The sequence below is a fragment of the Esox lucius genome, chromosome 8, assembly GCF_011004845.1.
Source record: "Esox lucius isolate fEsoLuc1 chromosome 8, fEsoLuc1.pri, whole genome shotgun sequence".
NCBI classification, from domain to species: Eukaryota; Metazoa; Chordata; class Actinopteri; order Esociformes; family Esocidae; genus Esox; species Esox lucius.
The window spans coordinates 4,332,401-4,358,882 of record NC_047576.1 but is presented as its reverse complement, the minus strand read 5'-3'; the positions used below and the strand labels follow the sequence as shown (position 1 = coordinate 4,358,882).

The 26,482-nt window shown below is 43.6% G+C and overlaps 1 protein-coding gene across 3 annotated transcripts in view; it reads right to left on the bottom strand.

The window, feature by feature from the left end:
- The window catches only part of gabrb3 (gamma-aminobutyric acid type A receptor subunit beta3), a 90,718-nt gene that overhangs the window by 14,257 nt on the left and 49,979 nt on the right, over window positions 1-26,482 (bottom strand). For all 3 annotated transcript variants that reach the window (XM_034293866.1, XM_034293868.1, XM_034293867.1), the window contains 4 exons: window positions 9,633-9,853; window positions 8,130-8,212; window positions 5,538-5,675; window positions 1,488-1,640 (listed from right to left, as the gene is read on the bottom strand). In XM_034293866.1, the coding sequence (XP_034149757.1) occupies window positions 1,488-1,640; window positions 5,538-5,675; window positions 8,130-8,212; window positions 9,633-9,853 (595 nt within the window). The remainder of the gene's footprint in view (window positions 1-1,487; window positions 1,641-5,537; window positions 5,676-8,129; window positions 8,213-9,632; window positions 9,854-26,482) is intronic.

Sequence of the window (26,482 nt, the reverse complement as noted above, 5' to 3'; positions counted from 1 at the left end):
GAAAAAGGCAAGAGAGACATGGAGGGAGACATGGAGGGAGACAGGGAGGGAGACCGGGAGGGTGGGAGAAAGAAAATAGAGGGAGAAAGGCAGATAGAGGGGGTAAGACATAGATGGATAGAGGGATATATAGATCTGTAGAGAGAGGGCTACGGAGCGGATTTACAGTAGTGCTGTTTTCAGGAAGTCAGGCCTTTAGAGGGTTGTTTTACAGTAGTGCTGTTGTCAGGAAGTCAGGCCTTTGGGGCTTGTTTTACAGTAGTTGTCTATTAAGGAAGTCAGTCCTACAGGGGGTTATTTTACAGTAGTGGTCTTGTCAGGAAGTCAGGCCTTTAGGGGATTGTTTTATAGTAGCAGCGTTAGCAGGAAGTCAGGCCATCAGGGGTTGGTTTTATAATAATTGTGTTTTCAGATTAGGCCTTCAGAGGATTATTTCATAGTAGTGTTGTTTTCAGGAAATCAGACCTTCAGGGGGTTGTTTTACAGTAGTGGCATTGGCAGGAAATAAGGCCTTCAGAGGGTTATTTTACAGTAGTGGTGTTGTCAGGAATCATTTTCTACCCAACTGTTCTCCTCTCCCAATATCTAACAATTATGGCCTTGGCATATTGCAACAACTCTGAAGACTGAAACATCAAAGAACATCTTTCCGGCTTTTACGCTTCTGCTCACAATGCTCGCTCAACCTAGAAGTTGGAGGGAGGAGGAGAACGCATTTCACAGCCAATGACCAAGATTAAGCCCAGGTGCCTGATGTATCATGTGTACGAGGCAAGGCAGTCCTCTTTCCACATCCACCATTCCATTTGGGACTGAGACAATTTGCGATACCCTACACTGGAGTATTGTTGCTACTGTATGTAGCCAGGACTGACACAGCTGGCCGCACTGGCGCAGTTGTACTGCGAGGCAGTGACTTAGAGCTTTACAATGAGAAGTCAGTTGTAAATGCAAACTATCAAGATCCATTCTAAAGGCTGCACCTAAAGCCACGCAGGATGCACATATCGAAGACAAAAATCCCTTTTAAAGGCTGCACCTAAAGCCACGCAGGATGCACATATCGAAGACAAAAATCCCTTTTAAAGGCTGCACCTAAAGCCACACAGGATGCACATATCGAAGACAAAAATCCCTTTTAAAGGCTGCACCTAAAGCCACACAGGATGCACATATCGAAGACAAAAATCCATTCTAAAGGCTGCACCTAAAGCCACGCAGGATGCACATATCGAAGACAAAGATCAGTTTTAAAGGCTGCACCTAAAGCCACACAGGATGTACATATCGAAGACAAAAATCCATTCTAAAGGCTGCACCTAAAGCCACACAGGATGCACATATCGAAGACAAAGATCAGTTTTAAAGGCTGCACCTAAAGCCACACAGGATGCACATATCGAAGACAAAGATCAGTTTTAAAGGCTGCACCTAAAGCCACGCAGGATGCACATATCGAAGACAAAGATCAGTTTTAAAGGCTGCACCTAAAGCCACTCTTGCAGCGGAGGCGTCGTAGTTTATCCAGAAGGACACCCAGGAGAGGATGGTGATCAGGATGGAGGGCATGTAGGTCTGCAGGATGAAATAGCCGATGTTCCTCTTCAGCTTGAAGCTCAGAGACAGGCGTGGGTAGGCACCTGCGGGAATGAATGGAGAGAAAGAAAGGGATGAAGGAGGACGAGAAGAAACAGTTTAGATGAAGCTCCGACATTTAAGGCCACCCACCTGATGACAGTACCAACACAATCACTGTGTACATTAGCGGATCCCCTGACCTTACGACCTTACGTTTTGCATTCCCTTAGTTACGGCAGCATGGATTGATGTCTTGTCATGGTAACAAGTAAGCGTGCTCTAAAATACAAATTATTTGTTTTCAACATGGCCTTGTACGCATTGAGACCACAATATAAAATAATGACATGCCCCGGTAAATTGAATTTATGGTATAAGACTGATTATGCACCTTCAAAATAATTAGTACATGCACTTAATGGCAATGTCTTTTAACAAGAAAACATTATGTATGAACAGTAGCAGAATAATTAAAACATGATATATAGCCTTTAGTCAATAACAGAAGAATCAACACATGCCGTACAGACCTATATATATATAAGTATTTTTTCTGTACCACTTTTAGGTGTACATGTGCTCTTTGTAAATGTCTCGGGGAGCCTTTAACTTCCCACAATCCCTTCACTGACCTGCACAAGTATCTACGGAGTATTCTGAGTGGCCAATGTGAGGGATCCAAACCACACTGTAATATATAGGAAAGGACTGTAGAACATTCAGTCTTCCAAGTTTAAGCAAGTACAGTCTGAATTTTGCATAGTTTTCCACTTGTTAGCTCTAATGTTCAACTGATCATCATCTGAGTACTCAGTCTTCCATCTCTGCTTTGGTTGCCAATGCATATTGGGCTGATTGATCCAGTTCAGAAGATTTTCTTTGGTTTTACAGTTTGTCACATCTAGTTTTGGACACGGTGGTGGATGTCACCTGGTCGGTGGCTTTATTGACTGGTTTTGGTTTTAATACACTCTATAACCTAATCAGACTCTTCTTGTATTAAGTAAAAGTGAATAATCCAATATGGTGACAAAAACAGTTAAGACTTCATTGTACTGCTCTTGTATTTGGCCAGACAGGGTTCTGAATGGCCCAGTGAGGTTGATTAGTTGTCCAGAGACGGTTCTGATTGGCCCAGTGAGGTTGGTTGGCTGCCCAGAGATGGTTCTCTTTGGCCCAGTAAGGTTGGTTGGTAGTCCAGAGAGGGTTTCATCCTTTTCGTTTAGCTGATTCCACACATTTACAAGAGGAGTTTGCAATTCTTCTTTTTTATGTTGTGTCAGTTCCTTGTTAATTCAGGGCTCTTTCACTCTATTTGAAGGGATCTCTGTTTTCACATACAGCCTCTACAGTCATTTTCTGAGTGCTGTCAAAGCAATCTCATTCAAGTTGGCACTCTCAAAGCCATCTTACAGTGCTGGAGGTGTCATTTCACTGACTGATTTCTAGACCACTCCCTCCCTCTGTAGTTTAGCTGGTAGGATGGAAAATGGGGGACTACATTTGAGACAGTGCTCAGCAGAGCTGTCTGAACAGTTATCGTTGATATTGCTAAAAGCCTGATCAGTGGTTTTACTCCCACTTTTGTTGCAATAATACATTGTCAGTCTTAAAGAGGGTACAGATAAGTCTACCTGACTGTCTAACTGCAATTATGTGTTGGTTAAACCAGCAGTTATCAAACACGCACTCAAACACTAGTCAGTCCTGGAGATTACAGAGGCTTATTCAAAAAAGGGTAGTTTGTGGTTCTTGTCACACTGGAAGCAGCACTAGCCCAGTGTCTTGATAGTGATCACACTGGAAGCAGCTCCAGCCCAGTGTCTTGATAGTGATTCACACTGGAAGCAGCCCCAGCCCAGTGTCTTGATAGTGATTCACACTGGAAGCAGACCCAGCCCAGTGTCTTGTTAGTGATTCACACTGGAAGCAGCTCCAGCCCAGTGTCTTGTTAGTGATTCACACTGGAAGCAGCTCCAGCCCAGTGTCTTGTTAGTGATTCACACTGGAAGCAGCTCCAGCCCAGTGTCTTGTTAGTGATTCACACTGGAAGCAGCTCCAGCCCAGTGTCTTGATAGTGATTCACACTGGAAGCAGCCCCAGCCCAGTGTCTTGTTAGTGATTCACACTGGAAGCAGCTCCAGCTCAGTGTCTTGTTAGTGATTCACACTGGAAGAGGCTCCAGCCCAGTATCTTGTTAGTGATTCACACTGGAAACAGAACCAGCCGAGTGTCTTGATAGTGATTCACACTGGAAGCAGCACCAGCCCAGTGTCTTGATAGTGATTCACACTGGAAGCAGACCCAGCCCAGTGTCTTGATAGTGATTCACACTGGAAGCAGCACCAGCCCAGTGTCTTGTTAGTGATTCACACTGGAAGCAGCTCCAGCCCAGTGTCTTGTTAGTGATTCACACTGGAAGCAGCTCCAGCCCAGTGTCTTGTTAGTGATTCACACTGGAAGCAACCCCAGCCCAGTGTCTTGTTAGTGATTCACACTGGAAGCAGCTCCAGCCCAGTGTCTTGTTAGTGATTCACACTGGAAGCAGCTCCAGCTCAGTGTCTTGTTAGTGATTCACACTGGAAGCAGCTCCAGCCCAGTGTCTTGTTAGTGATTCACACTGGAAGCAGCCCCAGCCCAGTGTCTTGATAGTGATTTACACTGGAAGCAGCTCCAGCCCAGTGTCTTGATAGTGATTCACAATGGAAGAAGGCTCTCTCGAGGATTGCATCCTCGGTTTCAGTGGTTACTGTCAGCCATACAGTTGTGATACACATCAAAACCATCAAGAAAAGCCACAGTATGAATATGAATACACTGTATTTATAGTTTTTTGTCCAAAAGTCTAAATACATTATCTTCATACACATTAGGGAGTTTAAAGAATATTCTCGGGGGGCACCCTTTTTTTTGGTCCCCAATTCCCCTGAATTGGGCCGTCCTTTTCACCAGTACCCTTTGTAAGAGACCTTGTCAAAGGTAGTGTACTATTTGGGGTTCTGCCAAAGGGAGTGACTCTAAATGATAGGTCGCTTGACACGCTGCGAGGAATTGTCAGTCGTTCCAAATCTCTGATGATTGTTGTCATTTTTTGCCAGCTTTGTTCTCACACGTCCCCCCAGGGCATCGGTCTCAGTACGGCGCTACACGGGGAACAGGGACACTGCCCCCCCAAACCCCACCCCCCCCCCCGTTCGAGGGTCTAAGTGTTGTGGTACAAAGCAATGACTGTTTCTACAGGCCGTTTGTGAATAAGTAATGAAAGTAAACTCGGTGTGTATTAAGTGTATTCTGTCCCTGCATGTTGTCTACCACAACAGGACCATTACACCAGGCACCATCAGGAGTTTGTGTACTAGAGGACATTCTGATGCTCTGTTTAAACAGCAGCCCTTTTCTGTCCGCATTTTGAAAAGCTTGAAGAAGACCAGGGCAAAACGCGCTTCTATTATCCCTCTTTAACTACTCACAATTGTCAATTTAACTCACAATTTAACTGTCCCCCGGTCCCCTGGACTACCTTTGATCAGAGCCCTACGGGCTTTAGGGAAAGGGGTGTCATTTGACACGCTGTGTGTTTTAGTGAGGCCGGTACGATGCGTAGCCTGTAATTATGTCGCCCTTTGTAAGAAGCGGTGTGTGGTCACTCTTTGGAACAACAGAAGTGGGCTGGCACAGCACAGGATGACCACACATCAGGCCCCCAAAACAACTGCCTTTCACTGTAGTGTATTCCACAGTGGAGTGGGTGGTGTTTGAGTGGATTAGTACCTCAATTCAATGCGCAGGCAAATAACAACAATGTTCGAAATTATTCAACAACTTCAGAATGTGTGCTCATTGTTTCATGTCCCTGAACGTTCTGAATGAAGACATTTGATATGAACACAGATCAAAAAGCGCCCTCTATCCCTTGTGTGGTGCACTATTTCTGTAGTCATGGACCCAGTGGTTCTCACCTGTTGAAAAGACCACGTTCTTTGAGACCAGTTTGTAGTCCACAATGGAGAACTGTGGCAGTTTAATGCGAGTGACGCCTGTCACAGCATTCTCCCCTCCGTTCCAGTAGAACTCGATGTCATCTGTTGTGTAGCCATCTAAACACACAGGCTTATAGCTTACTATTAAACACGAATGATGGCATCGCTAACAGGCAAATCAAGTAAACAGACTAAAATTACTTGAGAATATCTATAGATTTCTTGCAAACCTATGTAAGGAACTACAGTAGATCAAATGACATGTATAAAACTACAGTAGATCAAATGACATGTATAGAACTGCAGTAGATCAAATAACATGTATAGAACTACAGTAGATCAAATGACATAGTACTATAGTAGATCAAATGATGTGTGAAGTAATATGAACTAGATCAAAACTACTTTCACACTTAATTAAAATGTATGTTTACTTTTTATGTACAACCCTGTTTGCAAAAAAGTTTGGCCGCTAGGTAAAGAAAAACAGAATGCAATGATGTGCAAATCATTTAAACCCAATATTCAATAGAAAATAGTACAAAGACAACATCAAACAATATTGGATGGCCATGACCTGTGGGCCTTCAGGCTGCACTGCATTAAAAACAGACTTGATTCTGTAGTGGAAATCACTACATGGGCTCAGGAACACTTTCGAAAACTATTGTCTGTGAACACAGTACCACTGCATCCACAAATGCACTTTGATACTCTACCATGCTAAGAAGAAATCAGATATAAACAAGATCCAGAACACTGCTGCCTTCTCTGGGCCCAAGCTCATTTAAGATGGACTGAGGCAAAGTCGAAAACTGTCCTGTGGTCTGACAAATCAAAATATGAAATTATTTTGGGGAATCATGGACACTGTGTCCTCCGGACAAAAGAGGAGAGGGACCATCTGGCTTGTTATCAGCACACAGATCAAAAGCCAGCATCAGTTATGGTATGGGGGTGCATTAGAGCACATAGCATGGGTGTCTCGTAAGTCTGAGAAGGCACCAGTTAATGCTGAACAACATATACAGGTTTTGGAGCAACATATGCTGCCATCCAGACAATGTCTTTTTCAAGGAAGGCCTTGCTTATTTCAGCAAGACAATGCCAAACCACATTCTGCACGTATTAAACTAGCATGGCTCCGTAGTGTCCTGGTGCTAAACTGGCCGGCCTGCAGTCCCGACCTGTCACCTATTGAAAACATTTGGCGAATTATGAAAAATAAATAAATCAAAGAGCTGCTGAGCAGCTAAAATCCTATATCAAGAAAGAATGGGAAAACATTTCAATTTTAAAACTACAGCAATTGGTCTCCCCAGTACCCAAACACTTACAGAGTTTTTTTGAAAGAGGACGTGATGCAACACAATGATAAACATGGTCCTGTGCCAACTTTTTTGAAATGTGTTGCTGGCATCAAAAGCAAAATGGAAATTTTTCAAAAAACTATTAAAATTCTCCTTTTAAACACTTGATGTTGTCTTTGTTCTAGTTTACATTAAATATAGAGATTAATGACTTGCACAGCATTACTTACTGTTTTTATGCAAGTAAAATGTACAGTGTATTCAAATTATTTTTGTATTATGAGAATACATGTAGATGCATTCTGGGTTTTTTGGCCACTTGTTGTAAAAGTGGTGCTGTCGTGCCAAAATTCGGTGCCCAAAAATGGTGTACCAGGCCAATACGTGCCCAGTGTCGTCAAAACCAGTTGCTTTTAAACTTGGAACAGCACAATAATAATTGTTCTTGTATCACACACATTTAACCAACACATTACACATCTAGCTCAAAACGAGAGGTAAATAAATAGTGTTATTTGTAAAAGCCATGGATGGCAGCGCGTAACAAGCCTTTCAGAGTGACATACAACATGGTCCAGTGTTTCATCTCTTTGTCACGCCCTGGCATGGCGGTCATCCTCTCGCCCTCAATCAGAGCACTGATACCTGTTCATTTGTGTTGTTATCCTCATCTGTGTTCCTTCTCACTGACCCTACTTAAGTTCATCCTTTGCTCATGTGTGTTGTCAGTCGTGTCGGATTCAGTTTCCACTGTAACGTCCATTTTGCACCTGGGTCCCAGCCTACTTCTTCAAACGTTACACGTGTCTTGTAGGGAGTTCCCCCTGGGCATGTGTATATCTGGGAAGATCTTGTTTCAGGCTTTTGTAGTTCAAATCCTCAGGCTGGTCAAAAATGTGGGTGATTTATTTCTACTCAGCCAGTAGATGTTGAGCTGTACCGGCACAGAACTAATGTGAACTCACTGCTAAAATGACTGAACATAATTTGCAGGGTGAATAGTAAAATTAGCAGTAAGAAAACATTTTTTCAGGTCAAGAAAGCATTATAGTGACCTCTGCACCAACCTTGATTGAATAAAAAAAACACTTTCTGCCTGCCTTGGATAAAAAAAAATGCTACCTCTCTATTCTCTCTCTCTATTCTCTTCTATTTTCTCAAATTCCTCTCTCCGTGTTCACAGCTTTCTATTTTTGAAGTGCAATTCTGACATTATTTCACACTTCTCTATTTTCAGCGTGCAGGTTTGTCATTTACTCACAGCTTTCTATCTCCAGAGTGCAGTTCTGTTCATCCAGGGGATATCTCCTGAGGTCCATCATGCAGGCAGCCGTCGTGGTGATCCTTCACCAGACCAGACAAACATACACACATACATGTTAACTTTTTGACCATTTGTGTCGTGACAACATTCCTAGGAACGGAAAAGGTTATCGATACATAATGACAGATGCCCAATGTGTGACCAAGCAATGCTTACATAGGAAACATCCAATTAGTGTGCTGCCAACATGCAGAACCACAAAGAAATGCTGGTACCGGAAATGTTACAGAGTTGGGTTTGATCCTACCGTAGCATTGAAGCCAAACATCTTCACTTTTGAATGATCTGTCAAGACCACATTGTTCCAGTAGTTTAGATTTTTACTCAGTTATTGTCTGGCACATGTCAGTGAGGTCATGATATTTGAAAGCAGAAAATGTTTCCTTCCTGACCACACATGCGAGCGAATTTTGTTTAACCTGTTCCTGACAGCTGACTCACACAATCCAACATTGATTGTGGTAAGAGAGACCTGTAGATCCTTTTATGCTACCCTGGGGTTCTTAAAGACGTGCATGAGCATCTTTCAGTCAGTTCTCGGGCAGAATTTTGTCACAATCTGCGTTTTGTAGACGGACAGTGGTCTGGACTGTTGTCCATTGGTAGATGATCTATCACACAATATTATTATGCAGTTCAAATTGCTGGAAATTGCTTTGCAGTTTGTTTGTTTTTTTTCCTCAAAGGTTTCACGTTATAGGTCACATTAAAAGTTCTGACATGATTTATCTTTGTCTCATTCTTTTACATCACAAGAACCTGGCATTTTAACAGGGGTGTGTAGACTTTTTATACCCAGTGTATATGACACAGACCAGATCCGGGGATTGCCAAGGGGAACCAGACATCTCCATGACAAAGATTGCTGCAGAGACTAAATGTTTAAACCAGAGTGGTGCTTCTTAAGAAGGGTCCTCAGAGATACTGTAGGAGGTCCCAGCACCAGATGATTACCATATATACATATTTTAGTTATTTGAAATGTGTCCCGGGCTACTATGGAAATACTGAACTAGAAGCTTACTGGACATGTGTGTTCAGTTTTTCATACTAACTGGCCACAAACCAGTGACAAAGGATAGCTGAAAATAGGGCGGCCGTCTTTTTACAGTAAGGCGTTTCCTGAGAGTGAGAGAGGAATGAATGCCACAGAGGGAGGAAAGACTGCAGATCGTACGTTAAATACCAGTACTCACCTCAGTCCGTACAGCAGAGGGAGGAAAGACTGCAGATCGTACGTTAAATACCAGTACTCACCTCAGTCCGTACAGCAGAGGGAGGAAAGACTGCAGATCGTACGTTAAATACCAGTACTCACCTCAGTCCGTACAGCAGAGGGAGGAAAGACTGCAGATCGTACGTTAAATACCAGTACTCACCTCAGTCCGTACAGCAGAGGGAGGAAAGACTGCAGATCGTACGTTAAATACCAGTACTCACCTCAGTCCGTACAGCACGGTGCCGTCTGGATGCAGTCGGATCATTCGGTTCTTCACGGTGACGCCGTGAACGAAGGACTTTTTATCATTGAGGAAGTATGTGTCAGGGACCCAGAGCTGGTCCGCTACCCGGTTATCCAGCGTCAGGTTGAGGGGGATACCGGCGTATGCCAGCCTCTTGTCTCTCCAGGACTGCTGGAAGTACATAGTTAACGTGTAGTCCTGCAGGACAACGGGGGAGGATGAGAAAACCACCAGAACAGTTAGTAAACAACTCAATAAACCAGTAAACAACTGGAGCTATAAATAAAGAATTACAGAGATTAGTAAACAACCGGAGCAGTTAGAAAACAACTCGGTAAACCAGTCAACAACTGGAGTTATAAATGAAGAACCACAGAGATTAGTAAACCACTGGTGCAATTAGTAAACACCACAGGCAGTTAAGCAATTAGTAAACAACTATTAAACAACTCAAGTAGAAAACTGGAGCAATGAGCAAACGCCTGGAGTTAGATTTTCAAATAGACTGGCACATTGTACATAGGTTTGACTGGTATTGTACATGCGTATAAACGTCCATTTCTATAGATAATTTTGCATCCAGTCTGTGGCTAACAGGGAAAACTACATTGTCGGTCACCCTAACTAGTCCAGTAGGCCGGGCCTCTCCTCACAGGCAGAAGAGACAGCCATGGTCAGAGCCATTCATCAGCAGTCTGACGCTGGACATAGATTTCCTGTAGTCAGGTTGATATTTATAGAGGTGTCAAACAACTCCACTCCCAGCGGCCCCAGCAACCATTCATCAGGAGCTGTCTGCTGTCGCCCCGCCCCTCCTCAGGCCCTCAGCCCGCAGGCTTGGATGGGTCCCAAACAGAACCCTATTCCCTACCGAGCTCTTGTAAAGAGTGGGGCAGAACATGAGGAACAGTGTGCCTTTTGGGATGCATCCAGACCCGACGTTTCCATCACGGCAGCCACGTCGTCAATACTACTGTATGTTACAGTTTGGAAGGCAGGCTGAAAACCCCTCCATGCCAAGACGCTGCTGCAAACTCAATCTTAAGAAAACAATAAAAAGGAACAAATTGTGAAGCAGACTGGGCTTGGTTTGTGACAGACTAACTGACAAACATCATGCAAAGGATTCTGGGCCGTGATTAATGTACAATGCATTCTGATTCCATGTGTGAAACCCAAATGGCACCACCATATTTTCTAAATAGCACACTGCTTTGACCAGAACTATAGCAAAATATAATACAATCCAAAGAGATTATTTTAGGGGCATACTTTTTACGTTTTTTTTTTACATTTCACAGGAAGATGTGGTTGTGGCCCTGGTCTCAACAACTTAAGTTCTGTTGACTAGTACCGAAAAGCACATCGTGACAATGCATAATGGTTGTTTGAAGGTGTTCTATTTTTTTAACCACAGTCATCACATCACAAAGTGCCTGTCCAAAGTCCAATAATCACCTGGTAACAGTCATCGGTAATGGATCACAAATGTTCTCAAAATTAGAAACCTCCGAGAGCATGGCAACAGAACATTAGCCCCAGAGAAGAGGCAGCACATGACTCAGACTGGAAGTAGGCCTGGTCTACTTCCTAGTTCCCCTCGGACATGCATTCAGAGTTCTCCGGAAGCATTTAAGTCAGTATACTCCTGCTGTAGAGAGGGAATCTTTAACTGCCTGATTACATCTTTCCCTAAGAGGAGTAGCTAACACTGTGGACATATTAGCTGGGCAGGGCTGTGAACTGTACCCAACAGTAACATAGAAATGGACCCTGTTCTACAGTAACTTAAAACTGTACCCTACAAAAACATCACATTGGACCCTCTTCTACATTAACAAATAACTGGACCTTTTTCTTCAGTAACATAGAACTGGACACTCTTCTACAGTAATATAAAACTGGAAACTCTTCTACAGTAACATAAAACTGGACCCTCTTCTACAGTAAGTGGAACTCAGCCCTACAGTAATATAGAACTGGACACTCTTCTACAGTAATATAAAACTGGAAACTCTTCTACAGTAACATAAAACTGGACCCTCTTCTACAGTAAGTGGAACTCAGCCCTACAGTAATATAGAACTGACCCCTACAGTAATATAGAACTGACCCCTACAGTAACATAGAACTGAACCCTCTTCTACAATAACATGGAACTAAACCCTAAATCAACGTAAAACTGCACCCTCTTCTACAGTAATATAGAACTCAGCCCTACAGTAATATAGAACTGACCCCTACAGTAATATAGAACTGACCCCTACAGTAACATAGAACTGAACCCTCTTCTACAATAACATGGAACTAAACCCTAAATCAACGTAAAACTGCACCCTCTTCTACAGTAATATAGAACTCAGCCCTACAGTAATATAGAACTGACCCCTACAGTAATATAGAACTGACCCCTACAGTAACATATAACAGACCCCTACAGTAATATAGAACTGGCCCCTACAGAAACATAGAACTAGACCCCTACAGTAACATAGAACTTGAACCTACATTACCATAGAACTGGACCCTAGAGTAATATAGAACTTGAACCTACATTGCTATGTTTTCTTCACTGATCAAGACTTGTTTCACTTGTGGCTCTTGAATGTCTGTTTCCATCAGACATCAGGCTCTGAATCCAGAACCGAGCGTTGGTTAGTCATTCTAACTACGATCATTAGTCACAAAATGTGTGGACAGCCCACCACAATCCGGGATTCATATTCTTGAAACATACTGTATAGTACAACATTCTAGTGAATTCACTAACCGTGTCCCTAAAGACCCAGCAGAAGCCGACCAATACTAGAGACAACCAATGTACCAATCTGAGGCCACGCAGCACAGTCATCCAACCACACCCTCAACTGTCTTTCAGACTCATATCTGATCTAAGAACACCTTGCACTGTGTTTCATCAGCACACCACAGCTGGCCCCCACCGGACGGGAAAAGATTTGTGCCAAAAGCTGAAGAACGCACCAAGCTTTCTCACCTATCATCCTGTTTCACCTTTGACTCCAGACTTCGCCACGTCTTTCACCCCAAGAACCCCTGAGTTGCAATGAGTTGCATCAGCCAACCCACTGCTCCTCCGACAGACCCGGGCTGACAGTAAAAGCCCTCAAGTATCTGACAAGTGGAGATGAGTAGGACATTGTAGAAAACATCTGAGAAGGTCAAATCGAGGGAACCCATAACACTGACACATTCTCCTCGTTAAACAGAGCTCTGACACGAGGAAACAAAACAGGTGCTTGCGTTATTTAACTTCCCTTGTTTTTGACCAACCGCGGTAGCCCCCCACACATTCACGGCCCGCAATATTTCACAATATAGGGAATACGGTGCTGAAGTAGATTGCTGTATAGGGAACAGAACCGCTACAGTTAGAGCCATGCACACAGGGGGGGGCCAGCTTTGGCTAAATGACTAAGATATCAAATGGTTATTTTCCGGTATTCCACAGATCAAGTGCTTATATAAAAGGCTGTGTATTTGTCATGGGAGAATGGACGCAGGGCTGACATCCAGCGCCGGCCCCAACCTGGGTAGCTCAGGTTTTGTGGCCGATTGAGAGACCTCCGGCACAAACCTCCAGCCGTCTCACCAAATCACACCCCATTCCCTACATGGTGCCCTGCTTCCAACCAGAGCCTAGTGAAATGTAGTGTCAAGAGAACAAGCGTCCGTTTGGGACACTGGCCTGCAGTCTGGGGGTCTAAGGGCAGCCGTTCCCTTGGGCTGAGTCAAACACTACGGTGCTGGTCATGGTGTCTGCATAACCACACGGCACAGCCCAATGGACACACACTGTCCCAAATGGCATCCTGTTCCCTACAGGTGCATATTTGCACCGTGCCCAAGGACTGAATCCCAACTGGCACCTTGTCACGCCGGGAATTTGACCAGGGCCGGAGTGTAGGAGATGATAGGAGAGATGAGAAAACATGTAGACCGCGGATACTAGAGCAGGTGGTTTAATGGAAACGGCTCTCATCCTGTCCCTCTAATAAATTAACTAGCAGGTAGAAAGGCTGCCCAGCAGTGGTGTTCCGGCCCATAAGAACCAGATGTGTTTCGGTCCTCCGGAAACCAAAATGGAATGGCTCTTTACTAGACAAGAGAGAGAGACAGAGAGAGAGATACACAGACAGAGAGAGAGACCAATGTCCTCATGAGTGTTATGCATATACAGATCTGCAGTTCTGTCACACTGTCTGTAGAATGCACCTGTTGCTGTTGTTGCCTGGGAGACGCGGTATAAAGATACAGCGGAAAGAGGCCTGATTAACACTAACACACATTAGCACCCAAGAATAACCACATACAGGGAGGTGAGGCTGGATACAGCTAGCACCGCTATCAAGCTAAAACTAAAGGAGGGCGAGTGAGAGAGAAGAGAGAGATAAAATAAAAGGAGAGAATGTAGGGAAGTGAAGAGAGAGGTGTATTAATACACTTCATCTCCTTGACAACCGCACTCTGCTCCTCTCAGCAGTAGAAGCAGAACACCCACACAGAACCGGGGTTTGGGTTTAGGAGGAACACTTGCACAGAACCAGGGGTTGGGTTTAGGAGGAACACTTGCACAGAACCAGGGGTTGGGTTTAGGAGGAACACTTGCACAGAACCAGGGTTTGGGTTTAGGAGGAACACTTGCACAGAACCAGGGGTTGGGTTTAAGGAGAATACCCGCATAGGACCAGGGAGTGGGTTAAGGTGGACAGTATCAGTACAGTGTATGTTATTGGTCATGACTGACCTGTACACTGACCAGAACAGGGTTTGTGCAGATACCTTGTGACTCAGACGGACATAATGCCAACAAAACCCCTCACCAATATCTTTGCTAATTTCAACCGATCACACGACTCTGTTCTCTTAAGTGCCCAGTTCAACAGCGAATGTTGACTCGAAAAAGTCCAATAATCTAATAAATCGTGCCGCTCTGTCAGTGCCAGCCAAACTTCCCTTGCCTCGTCAACTGGTTTTGAGAGCCACAACGTTTCCAGACCGTGGAGGAGACGGGTGGATGGTGGTTTCCATGGCAACCTCTTTCACCGGGACAAACTTGCGTGGTTAGCCTCACACTCATCACCGTCTGCTATCTGCCTGGCTCCGAGGAAAACTATGGCATTCTGCCTGTCGTGTTTGAGTTGTCTGAAAGACTATGGATGGACCCTTCAATGAATCGACATTTGATGTAAGCGTACGTTCATCTGTCTGAATTTATTTTCTGAATACGACCGCGTAGAACACCAAAACAACGTCCAAAACCAGAACTTTCACAGAATGGTGTTTCCAGAGCTACCGTAGTAGAATGGTGTTCCCAGACTTCCTAGGATGATCCCAGAGCTAGTAGAATGGTGTTCCCAGTTTTCCCAGGACGGTGTCCCCCCCCCCCGACCTCCTAGGACGGAATTCCCAGAGCACTACAGGAAGACACGTACATTTGCTTTGGCCTCCCTCTCTCAGCTCATATCCTGCCCTGTTAGAAACGGTGAAGAAAAGGGCTCGTTCCACTAAGGTAGAGATGGAGAGAGATACAGAGAAGAAAAAAAGGCAAATAATGAAGGAAATCAATTCGAAGTAGCCACTGAATGGCTTAGTGCCAAAGTCACTGCCACATAATTAGCGGTGTCATTGGAGGACCACAGTTTGAATCCTGCTGGAGGATTAGCCCAGGGGTCCAGTGGAGAGTGGAGCAGTTGGCCAGCCACATCCGGGTTTGGAGGTTAGTAATCAAATATGGTTGCTTTGCCACGTCATACTCTAGCAGTACCTTCAGGCAGCTTTGGTTTTTGTGAGCTCAATCAAAGTAGAAGGCCAGAGAGTGTTCTCCTTCAGGTAAAGATTATCAGAGCATAAACACATTTGATGTGTGTAAAGTCTGTGTGTGTGTGGCAACCAGAGGACATTCTGATAGTCTTGTGTGTGTAGAGACAGTAGTAAGGAGATAGAGGAAGAAGGGAAACAGATGCTGGGAGCTAATAAGCCAGTTAATACTTGTTTGGTGTGTTTGTCTAACAGTCTTTGGTCTTGGGGGTAGAAGCTGTGTATGTTTTCTGTATTTTACAGACTTGAGGCCTCCGCTGTCAAGCTCGTATAGATGGAGTATAATGTGGCTTGGGTAAATTCTTTGACTATATTTCAGGGCCTTTGTACGACACAGGCTGGCGGTTTGCACCACACTTCAAACTTCAAACGGTGGAGTCGCCAAACCAAACGCCGGCGAAGCCGGTGAAAGCAATGTCAGTGGTGCGGCTGTAGAACATTTTTCAAGTTTCAAGGTTTATTTTTCAAATACACCGAACAACACAGCGTCATCCTGCACAATGCAATTCTTGTGACATGGCACCCGACAACTACGCAGTGGGATTTAAGAAGAAACATATACGAGCAAAAATATAGCTCCCTCAAAAAATAAAGCAATAGTATACATAACACACTACCAACACATTGAGGATCAGAGAGCCAAGGTTAAATCCTTGCCACATCCTAAGAAGTAAGAGGCTCTCCCACAACTGGCTGTGTGTGTGTGGACCATGTCACTTTGGTAGTGAGGTGGACACCAGGGAAGTCAAAGCTCACTGCCTGCTCTACTTCAGCCCTGTTGATTTGGACGGGGGCCTCAGCTCGCCTGCTTTGTATGTAGTCCGTTATCTCCTTTGTCTGTCCGACACTGATGGGAGAGATTGTTGTCTTGGGGTGTGTCGTCTGCAAAATGAATGATGACATTGGAGCCCACTCTTCCTGTTCTCTCTCACAATGCGTAATAACGTTAACATCCATCAGAAAGATTTACGGTTTGAAATGCATCAGAAAGGTTTGGGGAAATTCAAGAAAGCATTAAGGAAATTCATCAGGTAAAAACCATACAATCTTCTGTTTAGAAAATAGGATTATCATGGATGTTTTTTCCATCCTCAGCCTGAAGTGCTGCCTGTCCACTCCAAGAGGAAGCAGAAGACACCAATGTGTTTCTGAGTCTCACCTGTCAGGGATTAGGGCAGAACATTCTGTGGCATAAATCACTGAAGGTTAGAGACATTTGAATGTAGGAAGGAAGTCTTTTAATTAGCACCTTATTTTGCAGCTACCATAACACTAGTACAAAGCGAACATTTATATATTTTCAGTTTTATCTTGCAGGCCCATTTCAAATCTGGCACATGTGGCTGTGACACCTATTTTTGGAAAATGCTCGGGGAAAGATCTTATGTCACTCCTGCAGAACTGCCTGTCTGTTGTACCGCCTGTCAGATGTATTGTCTGTCTGTTGAACTGCCTGTCTGTTGTAATGTCTGTCGGATGTACTGTCTGTCTGTTGTAATGTCAGTTGAACTGCCTGTCTGTTGTAATGTCTGTCTGCTGTACCGCCTGTCTGTTGTACTGTCTGTCTGTTGAACTGTCTGTCTGTTGTAATGTCTGTCGGATGTACTGTCTGTTGAACTGTCTGTCTGTTGTACCGCCTGTCTGTTGAACTGCCTGTCTGTTGTAATGTCTGTCTGTTGAACTGTCTGTTGTAATATCTGCTGGTTGAACAGTTGAACTGTCTGTTGTACCATTTCATAGCAGGCAGACTGATCACTGTGTTAATATTTCATCAACAGATTTTCCACTCTCATGTCCCAGTTTATTACTGAGTTAAATGACCCTGTCAAAACATGTCCTAAATGTGTGTGTGTGTCAGTAGAACACAAAAAAACTGTTGATCCACTGTCTGTCTCTCTTTTGATGTGTCAGTCTGTTTGTCTGTCTGTTGATGTTTCTGTCAGCTGATTTATCGGTCTGTCTGTCTGTCTGTCGATGTCTCTGTCAACTGATCTATCAGTCTGTCTGTCGATGTCTCTGTCAACTGATCTATCAGTCTGTCTGTCTGTCTGTCTGTTGATGTCTCTGTCAGCTGATGTGTCTGTCTGCTGATGTGCCTGTCTATCTGCTGATGTTATTTTCTCTCTGTTAATACATCTGTCTGTCTGCTGTCTGTGGATGTACCAGTCTGTCCGCTGACGGAAAACTAAAAGACAGACAGATACGCACACAGACAAACAGAGTGTAGAAATAACTAGAGTCAGATAGACTGTCAGACAGAAAGGCAGTGTAGAAATAACTAGAGTCAGATAGACTGTCAGACAGAAAAGCAGTGTAGAAATAACTAGAGTCAGATAGACTGTCAGACAGAAAAGCAGTGTAGAAATAACTAGAATTAGATAGACTGTCAGAAAGAAAAGCAGTGCAGAAATAACTTGTCAGATAGACTTTCAGACAGACGCGCCAAGCGTCACAGACAGGCATTCAGGCAGGTATGCAAGTAAAGAAAAAGGCAGACACGCGGAGAGACAGGCAGACAGAGCCCAGAAATAAACATTCAGTCATATTCACCTTTACCCTCTGCCCTGTTTTCATGTCAATCCAAATCACTGTCTGTGTGACCTCAGGTGCGTGCGTCTGTCTTAATGGTGCACCACAAGGGGTGTAGGATGCTGAGCCCTGGACAAAAGTAGCACACTACATAGGTGCCTGTAGGATGACACCCGTGTCGGTGGAGCATTAACTTCTCAATTCTACTACCTCACCTGCATCACGGCTACACTGACTACAGCATGGTGGTTACCATGACACCAAGCTATTTATACACAAAGCCAACCAGAGTTGGACATGTCAGAGATGGAGAGACAGACCGAACGAGACGGAGATGGAGATATGGAGGCACAGAGGGAGAATTGGAAGACAGCTGGACCGGAAGGAACTGGAGGGGGTAGATGAAGAGACGGGGGGAGGGGGGGGGGGCGGAGGAAGAGAGGGGGAGACATAGAGACAGCGGGAAAAAGTGTGAAGAGACTAGACCTGATCCTGTCAGTTATTTTCATACAAATAGGCAGACTGGGTTAGGGGTAAATACTGGTGTGGTCTGGTTTACCTGCAGAGTTACTCAATTCACTGTATATTGCATGAATACTATCAATATTAGAATAGGTACTCATGACTTGAAGCAGAGCACTCCAACTTTTTAACAGTAAATACCCACTGTGTATTTACTGTAGTCAGATTTAGCCGATTTCACGCCCTGAGGGTCTTTGGCTGGGGTACGTTTACAAAAGTTATCAAGCCACGATTAAAATGTTCTGTTGTGCTCCATGGTTAAAACACACATTTTGGTAAAACTTCACAGGTGATTTCTACCACCATGTTGGACAACCACATGAACGTGCAGGTCAGTCAAAAGGAAAATCACTTACGTGCATTTTGCTAGCTTTGCAGATTGTGAGTCAGGTGGAACCATTAAAGGACTTGGAAGACCTTCATCTGCTTAAATAATTAACCACTGTTACATTTTCAAACCCTTTTTGCAAGGTCCGAATCTGATCTAGGTACTTAACATTCATTTTATTACAGTTAACAAGGTTCAGTAAGTCAGAATATACAATAGATATAATAGATGCCATTATTGTAAGTAGGTAGGGTAGTCAAAGAAACATGCATGCAGGTACGCGTTTAAGAGATATTATCCATATCAGATTTAACTATTTAGAAATGACAGCATATTGAAGTCCCAACATTCCAGGAAACCAAATTTATTTGGACAGATAAACATTTTGCACAATAAAATAGTAATGTTTAGTATTTGGTGATTGTATCCAAAAATCGCCTGAAGGCTGAGACCTGTTGCCTTCACCGGGAGCTGGTATGTTCCCTGGGGGTGCTCTGCCAGACCAACTGTTTTGACGCAGCCATCTTCAGTTTCGGCCCTGTTATAACCATACATGTCCAAAAAATGTCCTGAACTGCTGTCATTTCTAAATGTTCCATCCAATTTCGACGAAAATACCAATCAAAGCTGACAGTCCCTTATCCCCTCATTCTCCCCCTGATGAGGCCTTATTGGGGTAAGGTGGGCGTCATCAAGCGCTGGCAGCAGCCGAGCTGCGTTGAAGGTGCCGTTTTGCAGCCCTGCACCAAGGGGTTCTCCTTGGGTCGTTAGGCCCAACACTGACACAGGAGAGGGCGAGTCTCAACCACTCCCCAACAATCACATTGAAGAAGCTATGGAGTTCAGCATCTGGCAGCGAAGTAATGGCATATAGCTGTTGAACTTTTGAGGCCAAACTCTACTATTGTACAGATTTTACTTTTATTTGATCACATACTCGACTTTTCAATTAATCTTACATATTTCTTGGATACTTTATTTTAATTAATCTACAACTGTTTTATCTTTGACTTATGCCTGCACTGTTGAGAAATCTTCAGAATCCAAGCATTTAATTTTCATAACACTATTACTGTGTAATGACAAAGCTTTGGGTTAAGAACACAAGTTGAATGTCCAATAGTGTCCCAGTCAAAGTCTTGATATAAATCCCATTGAGAATCTGTGGCACTACTTAAATTGTAGTCCACATTTAGTGTACTACAAGTAAAAAAATTAAAGTTTTTGTTTGGTCATTATGGGGTAGTGTGTGTCGACTGATATAGAAAATATAAATGCAACCAATTTTGTAGCAAGTCTGTAACAAAACAAGATGTTGAAAGTGAAAGGTTCGGGTTTTGTTCCAAATGCACAGTACATAGCTCAATTATTAAACTCAAACATATATGCAGTATATAAAATAGATTTTGGGAAGATGTACCAATTACGTTTCCATAATTGCATGGTGCACAATAGCTTATATACATTTGTTTCATTTATAATTTCAAAATCGTTTTATTTACCCACTCATGGTGGGTTTGCTATTCTTCACATCCAACTATTTAATTTTAAGACTAATAATAATTACAGACGGCTTGTCAATCAATGTTGGCAAATCTTGTCACTGGTCCCGCCGGTCAGCAATCCAAGTAATCAATCCCAGAACTGTGTTGCGGGCATTTTCCATTTACCTCCACAATGTATGAATGCTGCATTCTGCTTTATGAGACTGATGGTGTACAACTACTAGCAGAATGTACTTTCTGTGATGCAGGACAGATTACCAGGACCACAGACTCAGAAAGTCTATGGGATTATTCATTTATACTAACCAACACGGACTACGTTCGCCCTTAGCAGAAATCAGTATGGATGTGATTCTCATAATCACATAAAAAACCTAAGTGTTCACATCACATTCGGTAAGGTTTTTATTTTTCATTTTTTCCCCCTCAAAGATTTCTGTTTGTTTCATTTTTTAATTGAATTGTTCACATTATAGGTCACATTTAAAGTGGGAAAAAAGTTCTGACATGATTCATCTTTGTCTTATTCTTTTACATCACAAAAACCTGGCATTTTAACAGGGGTGTGTAGACTTTTTATATCCACTGTATGTGTTCAGTGACTTTCCGAATGCGCAACACACCCTTGCCGATGTTCAAGTCCTGTGGAGCAATTGTCTCTGCCAAGATTTCCCTGGAATACAGTTGTGCTCAAAAGATATGTGTTTGGCCTGCTCACTCATGGTACCTATACAGCTCTGGAAAAGATTAAGAGACCACTGCACCTTTTTCTTTCCTTTCCAAAAAAGTCAAAAGGGAAGGTTTTGAGTGAGGACAAAACTTTCCTTTTCGTAGATCATCTCCCCATGGCTCAGTATTTGGCCTGCTCAGTGCATCCACGTGAGAGCTACTCATTGAATATTTATACACAGACACTGATTGCAATTTAAAAAGCCACTCGTGTGGGAAATTCATCTTTAATTGCCATTTTCACCTGTGTGTGTCACCTTGTGTGTCTGTAACAAGGCAAAACATTCAAGGGTATGTAAACTTTTGATCAGGGCCATTTGGGTGATTTCTGTTATCATTATGATTTAAAAAGGAGCCAAACAACTATGTGATAATAAATGGCTTCATATGATCACTATCCTTAAGGTTTTTTTTGCAAGATCATATATTCAAAATCAATGCCAAAATTTTACAATTTCTGCCAGGGTATGCAAACTTATGAGTACAACTGCACATAATAAATCAGAAAAAATTATGGGAGAAATTTAAAAGAAAATAGTGAAGAAGAGCATATCATCTACAAAAAACAAATAACCCAGAGAGAAGGCTTCCTGAGCTACTGTATGCTGTCAGTGCAGTGGCTGAGGGTTTACTGACCTATTTTCTAGCAGTTTTCATGAAGGACCACACCTGGTGTAATGAGAACATTACCTTCCTTTGCTGTAACCTCTCACAGAACCATCTGAGACCAACTCGCCTACACATAGAGAAATACAGACACCCCCCCACCACCCCCCACCCCGCCCCACACACACACACACACACACAGACAGACAGGCTCCACACTGACATTTCACAGTCACTATCAGAAGTGTGTCAGCTAGGAGAGGATGAATCCCAAATTATACCCCATCCTCTAAATTTAGGGGTTCTCTGTCTGTTCCTGGAGAGATGTCACCCCATCCTCTAAATCTAGGGGTTCCCTGTCTGTTCCTGGAGAGATCTCACCCCATCCTCTAAATCTAGGGGTTCCCTGTCTGTTCCTGGAGAGATGTCACCCCACCCTCTAAATCTAGGGGTTCCCTGTCTGTTCCTGGAGAGATGTCACCCCATCCTCTAAATCTAGGGGTTCCCTGTCTGTTCTTGGAGAGATGTCACCCCATCCTCTAAATCTAGGGGTTCCCTGTCTGTTCCTGGAGAGATGCCACCCCATCCTCTAAATCTAGGGCTTCTCTGTCTGTTCCTGGAGAGATGTCCCCCCATCCTCTAAATCTAGGGGTTCCCTGTCTGTTCCTGGAGAGATGTCACCCCATCCTCTAAATCTAGGGATTCCCTGTCTGTTCCTGGAGAGATCTCACCCCATCCTCTAAATCTAGGGGTTCCCTGTCTGTTCCTGGAGAGATGTCACCCCACCCTCTAAATCTAGGGGTTCCCTGTCTGTTCCTGGAGAGATGTCACCCCATCCTCTAAATCTAGCGGTTCCCTGTCTGTTCCTGGAGAGATCTCATCCCATCCTCTAAATCTAGGGGTTCTCTGTCTGTTCCTGGAGAGATGTCACCCCATCCTCTAAATCTAGGGGTTCCCTGTCTGTTCCTGGAGAGATCTCACCCCATCCTCTAAATCTAGGGGTTCCCTGTCTGTTCCTGGAGAGATGTCACCCCACCCTCTAAATCTAGGGGTTCCCTGTCTGTTCCTGGAGAGATCTCACCCCATCCTCTAAATCTAGGGGTTCCCTGTCTGTTCCTGAAGAGATGTCACCCCATCCTCTAAATCTAGGGGTTCCCTGTCTGTTCCTGGAGAGATCTCACCCCATCCTCTAAATCTAGGGGTTCCCTGTCTGTTCCTGGAGAGATGTCACCCCACCCTCTAAATCTAGGGGTTCCCTGTCTGTTCCTGGAGAGATCTCACCCCATCCTCTAAATCTAGGGGTTCCCTGTCTGTTCCTGGAGAGATCTCACCCCATCCTCTAAATCTAGGGGTTCCCTGTCTGTTCCTGGAGAGATCTCATCCCATCCTCTAAATCTAAATGTCAGTAACTCTAACCCTCTCTCCGGGGCCAGGAAATACATCAATTATCTAGAAGGGGAGCATATGGTGATGGAGCCAAATGATCAACAAAAATACGCAATGGGAAGACCAGGACACCTGGACCTCTCATGCTTCCTGGCGATGAACTGTATGTTCCTATAGCCCAGGCCTACACGCTGCAAGCCATGGGGGTGGGAAAAGTGGGCGAGGCTCCATCTCTGGTACTAAGCATAGCAGAGTCAGGTTTTCATCTCTTCATACCCTATTTCAAACCATAACCTATCGCAGAAATACAGAAAAAGGATGATTATAATATCAGGTGTATGAGGTACAATGTTTAATTGAAGTGGAGTTTCCACAAACAGTTTGTTTTTGTTGAACTACTCACACTCAAAGATCAGTTGTGTGAGTGCATGGGCAAAAACAAATACATGGACCCCTTTGGGTCCCAAGGACCACACAACATATGTTTGTCAAGCACCACACTAGCCTGGGAAAAGTATACGAAAAGTATTTGTTTGCTCAGAAATAGTTATACCATGTACACGAGCGGCTATAAAAATAGTAATTCCGATCCACACATTGTATAAGGTTAGCGAAAATGTCAAGTTAGTAAGCTGTTATCTCGTTAGCTCCTAGGCAAAACATAGTCAGCTCTATCTGTCCTGCACCAGTACCACAAACGCATAGCTACACAAAAATTGTTTGTTCACTTGGTTGTTCACTAAACCTAACCTCAGACAAGACACAGCTATACAAACGACAAGATCCAAACCAAACGTTGCGGCTAGACAGCTGTTAATAATAATTTGCTGCTAAGGCTATCTAGAGTTGTGAATGCAACAGTTCTGCTATTGCCCTTGAAGACGCTAGAGGAAGGAACTTAGCAATTTCTCCCAAAACTATTCAGAATGAATGCCTACACATACTTACTTTTTGTCAATGTACCATTTCTACTAGATATTTACTCCATCCCAATTTCAGATGTTCTTCCAGCAGAGTCGAAGTCTTTCACGTGTCCCTCAAAGCACATATTGCCAAGCCATTCTACTTTTTATGAGTGCTAGCTCATAGAAAATGTTTCACCAACTGAAACTGAGCTCACTAGATGCTAAATACCATAAGCAGTCACTAAAGCCCCATGAGACAAGGCACAGGTTATAAGACCACTGCAAACTTGGGGGCCAATGAATGTTTAAACGTTATCAAAAAAGACATTGTATCCAGGTCATAAACATCAGCGTTTATCTTGTTGTGGATAATTAGATGAATTATTAAATTATTTGAAAATGTCTGGAGATCTTTCTTCTGTAACTATACTATAGCACCACACAAAACTAATGGAGTTATCCATGGTGCTAAAACCTCTAAAAACCCATTTGTTGTCATAATAGATACCAGTCAGCAGGTAGCAAGCAGATATCCTACTGGTTAGAATATTAACAAGGCACGCCACTTAACCCTGATTGCTCCGGCAAGTCACTCTGGATTGGCAACTTAAATTGACCTGTTAAAAAATACTGTACAGAAAAGTATTGTGGAATAGAACACAGTACAGTACAGAAATATACATTGTGTGGACTCCTGAAGCCTCAGACTTGCTGCAAGAGGACTGACTCACTTCAGACCTCATAAATCCTGCTGTCAGATGCAGAGAGAGAGGGTCAGCCTCGCTGGCTCGGTCTGTGTATGTGGCTGTATCACAAATGGCAGCCCATTCCCTTCACAATGCACTACTTTTGAACAGGTCTTACAGGGAACAGGGTGCCATTTGGAACGTAGCGTCTGTGTCTCCAAGTAGACCATATCTACAGTTGCTCTGTTTAATGTCTGATGGGACTGGGGGACCACTACATCACAGAGTAGATAGTATCAATGGCTGTTTCCTTCATCAGACCTGTGATTAAAAGCCCTGCTTTGCTTTCTCAGCAGGACAGCAGTGACTTCGCACCAAGATAGACCGAGATAGTCAGCATGTGTCTTGGTCCTCAGGTCATCAGCATGTGCCATCAATACCGCCACTAGGGGCAGTGATGAGTTCTATTATCTTGAATACCGCCACTAGGGGCAATGATGAGTTCTATTATATTTAATACCGCCACTAGGGGCAGTGATGAACGCTATTACCTTCAATACATCCACAAGCAGAGACAATGAACTCTATTCCATTGAATAGTAGCACTAAGGGCGTCGATGAGCCACATTAACTTCAAGCAGGTTGATGGCGAATGGGCATAAAGTCACGAGTTTCAGCCGCAGGAATTGAGGTTTTAAACCCTTTTTACATGACGCCAAACCTCGGCCCTAACCCTAAAACATTTGGAAATAACATTGAAAACATTGAGATGAGACAGTGAGATTGTGTTGTGTGTCGAGTTCAAAAACCAAGAGACATTCTGGGTTTACAGGACCTCTCTGAGGCCGCCATAGCAAAATGTTTGATGGCTTCCTAAATGGCATCCTATTCCCATACAGCCACAGGAGCCTGATCAAAAGTAGTGTACTAATGGCACCCTATTCTTCATACAGACCATTAGAAAATTGTCAAAATTAGTGCACTACAATATATTTGGGATACAGCCTTACTCTCAGCTAGTGTAGCTGTGAGCTGGCAGAGACCTGTCTCTCCGGAGCCAAAATGGCCACCTTACATCGCTCATCAACAGCAGCTATGACCTTCTGGACATAAAGATTTGTGACCACATTCTATCCCACTAATAAAGCCTGATTCACACCAGGAAGTCAACCTGAAAAGCACTGTGCATACAACAACGTGTCCACTGTTCCCAGAGGACAGCATTCGGATGAATTCCTCTCAATACATGTTTCTAAAGTGGTCCTCGATGGCAAAAAACACATAGTCTGTTTGATGTTTTCTGTTCACATTGTCCATTACAGAATGGGCCCAGCCATTACAGAGGTGGTATCTTAATTTCAGCCAATTTCACACAACCAGAAAATAGTCCCAAAGACAACAAGGAATTATTTTGTAGAACCTAATGAATGCATATTTTCAATCACTTCTTTGTTTTATGGGTATTCCAGCCATCCAGCAACAACAACAACAACAACAACATGATCAAATCAGGCTCCAGCAGCCCCGTGGTGGATGTGTAACATGGCCAGCCCAGTGTGTCTCAGAGGAGGAGAAGACCAGGGAATGCAGAGTTACTAGCGGCCCCTTGACTGACTAAAACAGACATATGAGAAAAAGCACATGACATTTAATCTGAATTACATTCTGTTTCCTTTAAACTCTGATGTATTCACATAAAAAAAAAAAGATCTGCAGGAATCTGAGTCTTAAAGGTACATGTTCAGGACCACGGAGAGCTGCGTCAATATGTAACGAGTGTCATTACAAATGCC